The sequence below is a fragment of the Ambystoma mexicanum genome, chromosome 1p (genome assembly GCF_040938575.1).
Source record: "Ambystoma mexicanum isolate Mex_15411 chromosome 1p, UKY_AmexF1_1, whole genome shotgun sequence".
In the NCBI taxonomy this organism is placed as follows: domain Eukaryota; kingdom Metazoa; phylum Chordata; class Amphibia; order Caudata; family Ambystomatidae; genus Ambystoma; species Ambystoma mexicanum.
The window spans coordinates 317,573,973-317,589,393 of NC_090921.1; the positions used below are offsets into that span (position 1 = coordinate 317,573,973).

Sequence of the window (15,421 nt, forward strand, 5' to 3'; positions counted from 1 at the left end):
GAAAACTGTCCTTTAATGCTTTTCTGCTTTCTTCTAGCATCATAGATTCCTTATGGTAGCTTCCGGTACTTTAACCCTGCTGATCGATCATTTATCTCTGGTACGTCTTCTCGAAGAGCCTGCATCCTTCTAGGAAACCAAGCAGGGATCTTTATTGGCCAACACACTTTCTCTTTCCACTTCTGCTAGCACGGATGTACGAGTGACACAGCCACATAGAGGCCACGTAGTATTGAAGTTCGTGGGAAAGCAATTCTGCAGCCACTAACTCCACCTTAGAGAACTGAGACGATCGCGGCAGACGTCCACCTCGACGGCAAGAACTGCCCCATAGTTTTCTTCCCCAGTGGGTTTACCTAGACCCCTGCTTCTTAAGTTTCTGGGCTTTACGTTAGAGCTAGGGAGCAGGGTGATCAAGGGAAACGTCTTAATTGCTGTAACCCACTGCTGAATTACCCAGTCCAGTCCTCTTTGTATTCTATATTGAGAATGGATTTATGATAGACATATCAAATTCAATGGACTCTGGGAACAAGAAGGACTGCCCATGTAGGTGTTAGAAAGTGAAGTAAACCAGTCACTGAACTCATCTAAGCAATGGAGCTTACCCTAATGTAATAAGAGATGTTTGAAAAAAGGAATTGCTTTATTTCTCTCATCTCCTGCTGGCATACACACAATTTGGGAGAAAAACCCTATACCAAAATATTATAGGGGAAGGAGTACTGGGCCCAGAAAGGATTTTCTAAGCAAATCAGAAGGGTCCAGAGTATGGGAACACATTTTTATCTGGCGCCACAAGGGCAGAGGAGGATCAGATGAACTGGGTGCACAGTGCCTTTCCTATTTCATCCAGTGGACAGCACCAACCAAGAAGGCATCTTGAAATAGTCCTCATTTCAGTCCATGTGATTTAATTCTATAAACCAAAAACCTAAGTTTCATTATATTGCTATAATTCAATTATCAATAGAGCTAAAAAAAAAATAAAAAAAGGGGGACGAGGGTTATGTCACAAAATGAAGCTGAATAATGTATTCCCTGGGTTTGTTTTAAAAAGTGCAGAGCTTTCTGGTATACGTGCTGTCTTCATTGATTTCACTTATTTGGCCAATAATTAACAAGACCTGATGTATTTATTTATTTTTTGCAATTTTAAAGCGCTCACACAGCCCGGGGACATCGAGGCGCTGTTACAGGAATATGCCTTAGTTGCGTATTTATAATAACATCGAACCTGTGTTGCTTCGTGTCGTCTTGTTTCCAAGGCAAGCACGTTGCTGCTGAGCTATCCTCCCGGGACAAGGCATGACACTGATCTTAACAATTGATGAAGTAGAATAATAATCAAAGGAAACAAAATGGCGCAGAGTCCAGGAGGTTCATAAGAAATATGATTTAAGGATACTGGTATTCAAATTGTTTCATTTCCTGCAAGCTCTTTTTGCCTTTATCAAAGCAAGCCAACGCATTTGAAACCGACCCTTTCATTTATTCACACCTTAAAAATCCAAAAAACATTATAATGTCTTTGCTCTGTACAGGAACCCCTTTCATTCTTCAAAGATCAAAGCAAGTCATGCAACTTTCCATTTGATTGTGAATGCAGTATAATGTGTTTTGTCCAGCTAAACAGGGATATTCTATTCATATTTTCAGCTGCTCGTTTAATATTATTATTGTCAATTGTCTTTTTAAATAACATTTTGTGTTTCTCTTTGAAAACAGTATTGAGATGTGAATTGTATAGTCAAATATGTATCGATGTTTGTGCAAAGTGCACTTGGCATTTTAATTTGAATGAAAATGTTAGAACAAGCTAGGCAGGGCTTAGTGTATTTATACCACTGTCATGTGAATTCATTGTAAGGGTGTTTTGGGGTGACGTCCACAGCTTTGTGAGTTTTGGGACCACAAGCATTTCCCTGATTTATTATTTGAAATAAAAGAAAATACTCTGAATAAAACAACCTCGTTTACCCCCCAGCCTTTGAGGTGACATTGCTGCTGTGGGGGTATTACATCTGTGTCATTCGTCCATAATAAATGAGTCACTCTAACTCAGAACAGGTTATCATGCCATGTTCTTTCTGGAGAGGAGTGCCAGCTACCTTTTTTGAAATATTTGCAAGGAACTTGTGGTTGGTCACCCTGAGTTACCTGGGGGCAACCAGACGTGGACTCCCTGCTCACTGTGCTCAGAGAGGCAAAGCTTCACCTCACTGATGAGGCCCAACAAGGCTGAAACACGTGTATGGGGTTGCTTTTGGTACTCTTGTTCAGAGAGGAATTGCCATAGCATTTGGGTGCTGGACTGCCCATGTGGGCGGGACAAAGGATGATATGCAAATGGAGATTTCCCATCTGTGAAAGGCACAGTGAGCAAAAAGTGTGTGCTGCAAACTCTCACCTCAGAACAGGTTATCATGCCATGTTCTTTCTGGAGAGGAGCCTCAGCTACCTTTTTTGAAATATTTGCAAGGAACTTGGGGTTGGCCACCCTGAGTTAACTGGGGGAAACCAGACGTGGGCTCCCTGCTCACTGTGCTCAGAGAGGCAAAGCTTCACCTCACTGATGAGGCCCAACAAGGCTGAAACACGTGTATGGGGTTGCTTTTGGTACTCTTGTTCAGAGAGGAATTGCCATAGCATTTCGGTGCTGGATTGCCCATGTGGGCGGGACAAAGAATGATATGCAAATGGAGATTTCCCATCTGTGAAAGGCACAGTGAGCAAAAAGCGTGTGCTGCAAACTCTCACCTCAGAACAGGTTATAATGCCATGTTCTTTCTGGAGAGGAGCGCCAGCTACCTTTTTTGAAATATTTGAAAGGAACTTGGGGTTGGCCACCCTGAGTTACATGGGGGAAACCAGACGTGGACTCCCTGCTCACTGTGCTCAGAGAGGCAAAGCTTCACCTCACTGATGAGGCCCAACAAGGCTGAAACACGTGTATGGGGTTGCGTTTGGTACTCTTGTTCAGAGAGGAATTGCCATAGCATTTCGGTGCTGGACTGCCCATGTGTGCGGGACAAAGACTGATATGCAAATGGAGATTTCCCATTTGTGAAAGACACAGTGAGCAAAAAGCGTGTGCTGCAAACTCTCACCTCAGAACAGGTTATCATGCCATGTTCTTTCTGGAGAGGAGCGCCAGCTACCCTTTTTTGAAATGTTCGCAAGGAACTTGGGGTTGGTCACCTTGAGTTACCTGGGGGCAACCAGACATGGACTCCCTGCTCACTGTGCTCAGAGAGGCAAAGCTTCACCTCACTGATGAGGCCCAACAAGGCTGAAACACGTGTATGGGGTTGCTTTTGGTACTCTTGTTCAGAGAGGAATTGCCATAGCATTTCGGTGCTGGATTGCCCATGTGGGCGGGACAAAGAATGATATGCAAATGGAGATTTCCCATCTGTGAAAGGCACAGTGAGCAAAAAGCGTGTGCTGCAAACTCTCACCTCAGAACAGGTTATAATGCCATGTTCTTTCTTGAGAGGAGCGCCAGCTACCTTTTTTGAAATATTTGCAAGGAACTTGGGGTTGGCCACCCTGAGTTACGTGGGGGAAACCAGACGTGGACTCCCTGCTCTCTGTGCTCAGAGAGGCAAAGCTTCACCTCACTGATGAGGCCCAACAAGGCTGAAACACGTGTATGGGGTTGCGTTTGGTACTCTTGTTCAGAGAGGAATTGCCATAGCATTTCGGTGCTGGACTGCCCATGTGTGCGGGACAAAGACTGATATGCAAATGGAGATTTCCCATCTGTGAAAGACACAGTGAGCAAAAAGCGTGTGCTGCAAACTCTCACCTCAGAACAGGTTATCATGCCATGTTCTTTCTGGAGAGGAGCGCCAGCTACCCTTTTTTGAAATGTTCGCAAGGAACTTGGGGTTGGTCACCCTGAGTTACCTGGGGGCAACCAGACATGGACTCCCTGCTCACTGTGCTCAGAGAGGCAAAGCTTCACCTCACTGATGAGGCCCAACAAGGCTGAAACACGTGTATGGGGTTGCTTTGGGTACTCTTGTTCACAGAGGTATTGCCATAGCATTTCGGTGCTGAACTGCCCATGTGGGCGGGACAAAGACTGATATGCAAATGGAGATTTCCCATCTGTGAAAGGCACAGTGAGCAAAAAGCATGTGCTGCAAACTCTTATCTCAGAACAGGTTATCATGCCATGTTCTTTCTGGAGAGGAACGCCAGCTACCTTTTTTGAAATATTTGCAAGGAACTTGGGGTTGGTCACCCTGAGTTACCTGGGGGCAACCAGACATGGACTCCCTGCTCACTGTGCTCAGAGAGGCGCAGCATCACCCCACTGATGAGGCCCAAAAAGGCTGAAACACATGTGTGGGGTTGCTTTTGGTACTCTTGTTCAGAGAGGAATTGCCATAGCATTTTGGTGCTGGACTGCCCATGTGGGCGGGACAAAGAATGATATGCAAATGGAGATTTCCCATCTGTGAAAGGCACAGTGAGCAAAAAGTGTGTGCTGCAAACTCTCACCTCAGAACAGGTTATCATGCCATGTTCTTTCTGGAGAGGAGCGCCAGCTACCTTTTTTGAAATATTTGCAAGGAACTTGGGGTTGGCCACCCTGAGTTACCTGGGCGAAACCAGACGTGGACTCCCTGCTCACTGTGCTCAGAGAGGCAAAGCTTCACCTCACTGATGAGGCCCAACAAGGCTGAAACACGTGTATGGGGTTGCTTTGGGTACTCTTGTTCACAGAGGTATTGCCATAGCATTTCGGTGCTGAACTGCCCATGTGGGCGGGACAAAGACTGATATGCAAATGGAGATTTCCCATCTGTGAAAGGCACAGTGAGCAAAAAGCGTGTGCTGCAAACTCTCACCTCAGAACAGGTTATCATGCCATGTTCTTTCTGGAGAGGAGCGCCAGCTACTTTTTTGAAATATTTGCAAGGAACTTGGGGTTGGTCACCCTGAGTTACCTGGGGGCAACCAGACGTGGACTCCCTGCTCACTGTGCCTCAGAGAGGCAAAGCTTCACCTCACTGATGAGGCCCAACAAGGCTGAAACACGTGTATGGGGTTGCTTTTGGTACTCTTGTTCAGAGAGGAATTGCCATAGCATTTCGGTGCTGGATTGCCCATGTGGGCGGGACAAAGAATGATATGCAAATGGAGATTTCCCATCTGTGAAAGGCACAGTGAGCAAAAAGCGTGTGCTGCAAACTCTCACCTCAGAACAGGTTATAATGCCATGTTCTTTCTGGAGAGGAGCGCCAGCTACCTTTTTTGAAATATTTGAAAGGAACTTGGGGTTGGCCACCCTGAGTTACGTGGGGGAAACCAGACGTGGACTCCCTGCTCACTGTGCTCAGAGAGGCAAAGCTTCACCTCACTGATGAGGCCCAACAAGGCTGAAACACGTGTATGGGGTTGCGTTTGGTACTCTTGTTCAGAGAGGAATTGCCATAGCATTTCGGTGCTGGACTGCCCATGTGTGCGGGACAAAGAATGATATGCAAATGGAGATTTCCCATTTGTGAAAGACACAGTGAGCAAAAAGCGTGTGCTGCAAACTCTCACCTCAGAACAGGTTATCATGCCATGTTCTTTCTGGAGAGGAGCGCCAGCTACCCTTTTTTGAAATGTTCGCAAGGAACTTGGGGTTGGTCACCTTGAGTTACCTGGGGGCAACCAGACATGGACTCCCTGCTCACTGTGCTCAGAGAGGCAAAGCTTCACCTCACTGATGAGGCCCAACAAGGCTGAAACACGTGTATGGGGTTGCTTTTGGTACTCTTGTTCAGAGAGGAATTGCCATAGCATTTCGGTGCTGGATTGCCCATGTGGGCGGGACAAAGAATGATATGCAAATGGAGATTTCCCATCTGTGAAAGGCACAGTGAGCAAAAAGCGTGTGCTGCAAACTCTCACCTCAGAACAGGTTATAATGCCATGTTCTTTCTGGAGAGGAGCGCCAGCTACCTTTTTTGAAATATTTGCAAGGAACTTGGGGTTGGCCACCCTGAGTTACGTGGGGGAAACCAGACGTGGACTCCCTGCTCACTGTGCTCAGAGAGGCAAAGCTTCACCTCACTGATGAGGCCCAACAAGGCTGAAACACGTGTATGGGGTTGCGTTTGGTACTCTTGTTCAGAGAGGAATTGCCATAGCATTTCGGTGCTGGACTGCCCATGTGTGCGGGACAAAGACTGATATGCAAATGGAGATTTCCCATCTGTGAAAGACACAGTGAGCAAAAAGCGTGTGCTGCAAACTCTCACCTCAGAACAGGTTATCATGCCATGTTCTTTCTGGAGAGGAGCGCCAGCTACCCTTTTTTGAAATGTTCGCAAGGAACTTGGGGTTGGTCACCCTGAGTTACCTGGGGGCAACCAGACATGGACTCCCTGCTCACTGTGCTCAGAGAGGCAAAGCTTCACCTCACTGATGAGGCCCAACAAGGCTGAAACACGTGTATGGGGTTGCTTTGGGTACTCTTGTTCACAGAGGTATTGCCATAGCATTTCGGTGCTGAACTGCCCATGTGGGCGGGACAAAGACTGATATGCAAATGGAGATTTCCCATCTGTGAAAGGCACAGTGAGCAAAAAGCATGTGCTGCAAACTCTTACCTCAGAACAGGTTATCATGCCATGTTCTTTCTGGAGAGGAACGCCAGCTACCTTTTTTGAAATATTTGCAAGGAACTTGGGGTTGGTCACCCTGAGTTACCTGGGGGCAACCAGACATGGACTCCCTGCTCACTGTGCTCAGAGAGGCGCAGCTTCACCCCACTGATGAGGCCCAAAAAGGCTGAAACACGTGTGTGGGGTTGCTTTTGGTACTCTTGTTCAGAGAGGAATTGCCATAGCATTTTGGTGCTGGACTGCCCATGTGGGCGGGACAAAGAATGATATGCAAATGGAGATTTCCCATCTGTGAAAGGCACAGTGAGCAAAAAGTGTGTGCTGCAAACTCTCACCTCAGAACAGGTTATCATGCCATGTTCTTTCTGGAGAGGAGCGCCAGCTACCTTTTTTGAAATATTTGCAAGGAACTTGGGGTTGGCCACCCTGAGTTACCTGGGCGAAACCAGACGTGGACTCCCTGCTCACTGTGCTCAGAGAGGCAAAGCTTCACCTCACTGATGAGGCCCAACAAGGCTAAAACACCTGTATGGGGTTGCGTTTGGTACTCTTGTTCAGAGAGGAATTGCCATAGCATTTCGGTGCTGGACTGCCCATGTGTGCGGGACAAAGACTGATATGCAAATGGAGATTTCCCATCTGTGAAAGGCACAGTGAGCAAAAAGCGTGTGCTGCAAACTCTCACCTCAGAACAGGTTATCATGCCATGTTCTTTCTGGAGAGGAGCGCCAGCTACCCTTTTTTGAAATGTTCGCAAGGAACTTGGGGTTGGTCACCCTGAGTTACCCGGGGGCAACCAGACGTGGACTCCCTGCTCACTGTGCTCAGAGAGGAAAAGCTTCACCTCACTGATGAGGCCCAACAAGGCTGAAACATGTGTATGGGGTTGCTTTTGGTACTCTTGTTCAGAGAGGAATTGCCATAGCATTTCGGTGCTGGACTGCCCATTTGGGCGGGACAAAGAATGATATGCAAATGGAGATTTCCCATCTGTGAAAGGCACAGTGAGCAAAAAGTGTGTGCTGCAAAATCTCACCTCAGAACAGGTTATCATGCCATGTTCTTTCTGGAGAGGAGCGCCAGCTACCTTTTTTGAAATATTTGCAAGGAACTTGGGGTTGGCCACCCTGAGTTACCTGGGCGAAACCAGACGTGGACTCCCTGCTCACTGTGCTCAGAGAGGCAAAGCTTCACCTCACTGATGAGGCCCAACAAGGCTGAAACACCTGTATGGGGTTGCTTTTGGTACTCTTGTTCAAAGAGGAATTGCCATAGCATTTCGGTGCTGGTCTGCCCATGTGGGCGGGACAAAGACTGATATGCAAATGCAGATTTCTCATCTGTGAAAGGCACAGTGAGCAAAAAGCGTGTGCTGCAAACTCTCACCTCAGAACAGGTCATCATGGCATGTTCTTTCTGGAGAGGAGCGCCAGCTACCTTTTTTGAAACATTAAATATATAGACCTTAGATATGTATTTTATTTACCCTTGAGAGTAAATTGTTGCATGATGAAATATTGTGTTTGGAGCCAGAACCTTGTGAATGCCTTCCATTCCACATAATACACATTATATCTAGAGGAGAAAACACCTGGTGCCTTCCATAGATTATGTTCAATGGGTTTATAAAGGCAGTGTCCTTATAAAAATGAGAAAGATACGCCCCCAACATATCTTCCTAGTTAGACTTCGCACAACAGGGCAAGATTTAAATGTCTCCTTTTGGTCCTAGCCATGGAATGGCTCCACTGTATCTATCTCCTCTTTACAACTCTACAACACTTCTTGTAATCTCTGCTCGTCCTCCTCGACACCCCTAGTGGCACCTCACTCGCCCTGGGTTTCCTCTCACTTCTGCACTTTCTCTCTTTGTGCTTGACTTACATGGAATTCACTTGCCCGAGACATCTGAGAAACAGTCTGCACTGGCATTGTTCAAAACCAAACTCAAAGCCTGCCTTCTCACCTCAGAGTTACACTCTAAACCTTTAGCTTATCTACCTTCTAGCTAAAGTGTTCCCCTCGCCTCGAACCTGCCTCTGTCCCTCATTTATCTTCCTCAAATCTAGCACTTCATCCATCCTGATCACATCCACGACACAGCTGGCTGTACCGCCTACCTGCACTTAAGCGTGCCTAATGGTGGTTGTGCCCTAGTCTACATATGTCCACCCATGTATTGTCCCTGGTGACTGTTCCATTCACTCCCCTCCACACCTCCACAACCTTGTCAGAATGTAACATGAACCCACCCCATTGTAAGAAGCCGACTGCTTCCCATCAATTTTGATTTATTATCTACTGTACATTCTTTTGTGATCAAAAGAGCATTGTTCCTCCATGGATATACAAATAAAAGAAAGAAATAGGCTATGGATATATGTTGGGCCAGCATATTTAAAAATGATATATCAATTAAACACTGAATATCAGACTGGATTTCCTTATCATTTATGATTTACATACATGGTTTGCATTATCAACATCATCTGCATCGAATTTCAGATGGTATTTTCCAGTCTCATATTTGCTTAAGAAGAATTGTAGATGGAGGCATGCTTTAAGGAATTATATGCACTCCTACTCACCTGCTCATGGCCATGCTGTTCGACAAATTTTGTCTCTCTCAACCAAAAAGTCTTTATACTCGGGTATCACTGGGTGTCGCTCTCCTGTTTACCATATAGATAAGGACAGATATGCCGCAGGAGGCAAGTAAGCCAGTGGGGTTTACATCAAAGAATGTGGGAAAAAAGGGTAACATTTTGCTACATACCTCAAGTGGAAATAGTGTGATGGTACAAAGAGCGAGCCCAGCCACCACTTTCTTTATTTAACAATGCCAGTTTATACCAAAAGGCATGGTTAATGTTTGACATTGCCGCCGTTGAAACCCATGCCTTCACCTTAGCAGCAATATCATATCATGACTTTCACAGTAAATGGAAGAAGAGGTTTCCAAGGCACACAGGGGAACTAAGGCAGAGTTGGGAAACTGAGAAACTATGGTATCAGGTGATAAAATCGCTGCAAAAATGTCGCTGGTAAAAAAAATCGCAGCTCAAATGCTGTGGTTACCCGGTAAAGGTGTTATCCCATTATACCATTTAAGGGGTGTGGGGATTGCGGGGGTGTCCCCCGCTCTCCTTAAATGGTATAGTGGTTGCAGGGGTTGCGCGGGTGTCCCCTGCATCCTTTACATAATTGTGGCACAAAATCACGGCATTTTTGCCACTATATTTTGTATCCACAGCCATTTTTGCCGCGATTTTAAGATATAGAACCGAAACTGTGCAGAATTTGAATTTTGTGAATAGCCAGTGTCCGCCATTTTATCAGTATGTGAAGGTCAGGTTCTCTTGGTTAGGAATCGTCTCAGTAGATCAAGTGGTACATACCTGCTGCACAGCTTCCATAGTGATGTACACCAATAGATCGTCCCAGGAAGCATGTGGCCCGTCTCAAGTGGCACGCTGAGGGGTAGGTGATGTTGTTATTCCCGCAGAGAGCTTGATCTGTATCGGATGGGTCCGGGCAGGGGGCTGCACGACAGATCACACAGTGTGCACTGCCAGTCTGGTCAACGACGCATGTATGTGTGCCGGGGCACACTACGCCAGTGCAGGTCTCTGCAGAGGAAAAACAACATTAAAGGATGTTTTTGCCTAACATCCTGGAACATTTTCTTTTTTATCAGAGAACAAATTCCTCTATGATAGTCTTTCATTAGATAAACACATCAGAGTTTGGGAAGCTGGCATGCTAAATCAAATAACCCTTTGGAGCTTAGTTTGTTTCAATGTTTTGGTAAATCCCTGACATGGCATCTTTCTGCCATTTTGTAGCACCTTCGGGTCTTTGGCTATGATCCATGTGCCTGATCTCCAGGTGTGGGAGGTATTGAAGATAGTCAAATAGAAGGTCAGGCAACCTATGTCACCAGGAATGGATATCATGTCTGTACAGGGGACTAGAGCTTCATTGTGGCATTGGCCTCTGCTGCAGGAGGATGGTTACAGTTGTGAATGAGCCAGCTGTGGTTCATTCCTCCCTGCCACCAATTATGGAGGTCCCAGAAAAGGCCAGGCTCAATGAAACATCAACACTCCCTCAGCCAAGGGTGGGATCCTGGGCCAGCCACCCTTATGAAATCTGGTTTGCATGTTGCAAGCAGTACCCCAGTCTGCGCATGCCAAATTGTCCAGGCAGGGCCATGGGCATTTTGTTCCCCAGCCTTGCATGGCCCATTGGGCATACTGACTGGAATACTGCAGGCCCATTTTCTGTTAGAGGGACTATTGCACACATCCCGGATAATCTATGATTCTTATGGCATTGGTTTTACTGGCATGTGGCATAGACAGGAATCAGACTCATGGAGAGTTGATTGACAGCTCCGCCTGCCTCCAGTCTCCTGCATGCAAATAATCCTGAAATCTTGTTGGCGGGGAGTCCTCGGTCAGATTGGTATCGCAGGAAAGTTAAATAAGTGTGTGAGTGTGTGTGCTTGTGTGTGTGCATGCAAGGCATTGCCAGTGTGTGTTTGTGCATGCAAGGGGTTGTCGGTGTGTGTGCATGCAAGAGGTTGTTTATATTCTGAGAATGTGTATGTGTGTGCATGTACATGTGTGTCTGTTGGAATGAATTCAGTGTGCATGAACATAGTGGACAGGGATGGTGGGGGGCTAAGGGGTTGGATGAGGTGCCGGTAAAGAAACTTTTAATGGTGACACTGCCTGCTAGATAAGTGGTGCGGGACATTACTAGCATAGATATGCACTGTCAGCATTAACATGTCGTCTTACAATTGCATTATTGGCATTAATGAAATCCAATCCTACTTGTGTTCTTACAGAGGAAATACTTACATAAATTACAGCCAAATGTCTTCTTACAGTGGCAAAACTGGCATATATTGTTATAGCTAGGATAGAAACATCATTTTACAGCTACAACACTGGCATTATAGGGGACAGCCAGCTAAAGAGCATTCATACAGTGACTACTGGCATATATATGCTCAGGTAGTATTAAAATGTCTTATTAAAGTGGCCAAAATCTGCAACTTCTTGTAAGCACTAGCATCGTAAAGTATGTTTTACAGTGGCAATGCTGGAATACATTGTGAGCAAAGATATCATGAAATGCGTTGGAAAATGCTCCTTTATTCTGTTGTTGGCCTGGCAGCTATTGGACCTTTTTATGCATTCAGCAACAGTATGTTGTAAAATGAACAATTTTCACTGATTAGTTAGAAAGAAATCAATTGAGTGAACCAAAACCCCCTTTTCACACTTCCATCGCAAGCTCTTTTTGTGGGTTGGTCTCCTCGATATGTGTCGCTCTCACAGTTATCAGCGGGATGTGTTTACATCCCTAATGTGGATGAATCCATCAACCACCATTTGTTGGTTGGTGAGTAAAGAGGACTACCTTCCAAAATGCCATTTTCATGACTTTAATGAAGTACTATAGTCCAGGAAGGTTTTTCAGCTATGAATCCAGGTTATTCCATACTTGTTTTTCCAATGGCCATCTGGGGGATATCTTTAGAGCACATTTGGGGTAAGCTATGATATTTTGAGATTACGTTCATGGAGACTAAGGGGGTAGTTAGAGGGAAATGTAGTGGCCATTTTCAGGGAGATATGGTGGAGATTTTCACACGTTTTGGATGGTTCATGATTTGATGGTAGTTTCAGCGAGATTTGGCTTTCTCTGTAAGAAAAGGAGGCCACTTTCATGGAGATTATTGGAAAGATTTTAGGGTGATTGGCGGGCAGTAAGAGGTACATTGAGGGAATCCCAAGGAAGATTTGAAGATCATTTTCCCCTTTATTTATTTTCTGTTGAATTAGAGAGATAAGTCAAGTGTACATGAAGGTGATTTTCACAGCGACTTGGGGATTTTTTTCACTAGGATTTTTCAATGTGGAACAAACGCTGATAATCGCTGGAGCACTGACGTTCCATCTATTGACTGCAAAATAATATGATTTTAAAATAAAAAATAAATTGACAATAGAAAAGCAATATTTGAACTAGTAATCGAATAACGGACACACAGATATACAGAAGTGATAAGCGAAGGAACTTCCAGGCTAGTCTGATTTAAAACATGATATTTTGAGCAAGATAATTTCAGAATTAAATCCTTAACTTGTAAAATCCTACCGTCTTAAGCTTTGATTTCTTTTTTACTCTTCCACATGTGAGCTTGCATTTATAAACCTGTTTAAGGCAGACTTTAGTGTTCTGCACTAGTACTCCTAACTGTTGTCACTATGGACCAAACCTTGTTCCTGTCCCTGTACACATAGATTTATACCTTTTGTTCCACTATTCTTCCTGGTTGGAGTGCAGTTGTCTTCCTTCCCTTTCATAGATGTAACTCTGTACTCTTTCTGAGCGGGGATCTTGCAGCCCTTGGGGTGCTGCTTGTTCTCTGTCTCTATCTTCTTTCTGGACCACTTCCTTGCTTGTAGCAGCATGTCCTTGGTTTGCCAGGTCTCCAGGCCCTGTGTGTTTTACTTTACTTTATGTTCCTGTGTTTCCTTCTTATGTCCTTGACTTGCCAGTTCTGTAGGGCCTGTGTGTTTTAGTTTACTTTCTGTTCCTGTGTTTCCACCTCATGTCCTTGGCTTTTGCCAGATGTCGAGGCCTTCTTTGTTTTACTTTACTTTCTTTTCCTGCGTTCCCTTCTCATGTCCTTGGCTTTGCAGTATCTCAAGGCCTGGTGAATGTTACTGTACTTTCTGTTTCTGTGTTTCCTTCTCATGTACCTGGTTTTGCCAGCTCTCTAGGGCCTGTGTGTTTTGATCTACTTTCTGTTCCTGTTTCTCCTTCTTACGTCCTTGGCTTTGCCAGATTTTAAGGCCCTGTGTGTTTTATATTACTTTCTGTTCCTGTGTTTTCGTGTTTCTTTCTCATTGTTGTGGGCTAATGGGACACGGCCCCCTTAAGGGAGACTGAACAATGAACTGGGGAGGGACCAGGGGAGGGGAATGGAAAGGGAGGGGATACACATGAGGTGTTCAGTTTATGTATGATAATAAAGGCGATTAGACGTGGAGCTGGTATCTGTGGTTTTATTCGTCGCAGGCCCAGTGTGCAGGATGCAACAACTGGCGACAAGCCAGGGCCCCACGCCCGCATCCTCGAGTAGGAGCAGGCGCTGATAGGAAGGTGGATGGAATGGCGCCGGAATTGTGCTACAGGTAAAGGAGGTGGCCGATACACGCCGTGTCGAATCCATCGTGGCCTACGGAGGGGGCTGGTGCATGGGGGAGCGAGATCAGAGGAGCAACGGTGACAGCAGGACAGCTGTCAGAGGAACACCGTATCTGTCGCGGAGTGAGGAGGAACTCTGACAAGAGAGAGAGTAGGGGGTGCCCAGGCACACACGCAGAGAGACACACCACCATGTGGGAGGAAACGCCGACCGCAGCTTTCAGCGGTAAGGACAGAGTGCAGCTGACGGCCGCTGCACTCGCTACACGTGCGGGTGGTTCAGCAATTTCCACTAGAACGCGAGGATTGGAATGTATCAAACGGGCCACAAGCTGCACGAACAAATGAGCTATTCCCACTAAAAGGCAAGGACTACAACATGTATAACGTGCCACTCGCTACACAGCCAAATGTCCACCGAAAACCACTAGAAAACCAGGATTAAAAAGTCATAAACGTGTACATGGACAAATCCCTTGTAAACCCACTTGAAAGCGAGGATCTCACAGGCCGCACGTGGTGCGCCAAACCAGGACCCCACCCACCTGGAGCCCACAGACAGGGCACACCAAGTACCCCAAATCTCCAGGCAGCCCATAGGTATACACAGCCTATGCAACTCCGCAGGTGCAGTACCAGCCAGTGACCCCACGTGCTACAGAGCCCAGAGCACGTGCACAGAAACATATCGGAAATCTTGGGACAAGAAGAAAGAGCTCCAAAGACTTCCCAGCACCTAAGTAAAAGGGACTCAGGCACGGCAACCAACGCACATGAAACAAAGAAGCCGAGATGTCCCAAGCAGGGGCTGTACTAGCGGACGCATCTGCGCAAATTGCAGTCGGAGTAGCCCCCACCACCAACCCAGTGTCCTTTCTTTACTGCCTGAACCCTTTCACCTTGGAGCCAAAAGAAGATCAAGGCCAAAGATGGCAGGAACGGATGGAAGAATTCGAGGAATTTATGAGGGCGGTGGGAAACCAAGATGCACTCAACAAACTACACATTTTCACCAACCTAGTAGGCAAAGAGATGAAAAGTGTCATCAAGATCACTCCTACCAACTTCTCATCACTGCAATCAATGGACGATTGGTAGTCTTACCCAACAGAGACTATGAACGGTACACGTTCAATCAATGCACCCAGGCACCCCATGAGACAATCGTACAGTTCATACTTCGTCTCCAGAGTAAAATCACATATTGTGACTTTGCAAACTTTAATTATGACAAAGCCATCAGACTGAGGGTGATAGAAGAGTGTATATCCTCACAATTTCGGAAACACCTGCTAAAGAAACCTCTCCCACTGTAGAAAATAGCTGAACTAGCAAGGGTCGATGTACGGGCGGCCCAGATAGAGAACCCGAAGAAAGCAGACACAATCACTGCCACAATGAACAACCCGCAAGGACAGTCCCGACAAGTGGGCGCACAGTCCCGTGAAGACACCTGCAACACCACTCGCCGTGCTCAGCCCAAAAGACAATGCTATAGATGCAGGTTTGAATTCCCACACAAGGGCCAATGCCCCGCCATCGGCCAGATTTGCATGAGGTGC

At 46.1% G+C, this 15,421-nt stretch overlaps 1 protein-coding gene across 1 annotated transcript in view; it reads right to left on the reverse strand.

Moving 5' to 3' along the window:
- Positions 1–15,421, reverse strand: part of FSTL3 (follistatin like 3) — a 189,608-nt gene that overhangs the window by 11,214 nt on the left and 162,973 nt on the right. Inside the window, exon 4 of the mRNA XM_069647832.1 lies at positions 10,028–10,258. Within this exon, the coding sequence (XP_069503933.1) occupies positions 10,028–10,258 (231 nt within the window). The remainder of the gene's footprint in view (positions 1–10,027; positions 10,259–15,421) is intronic.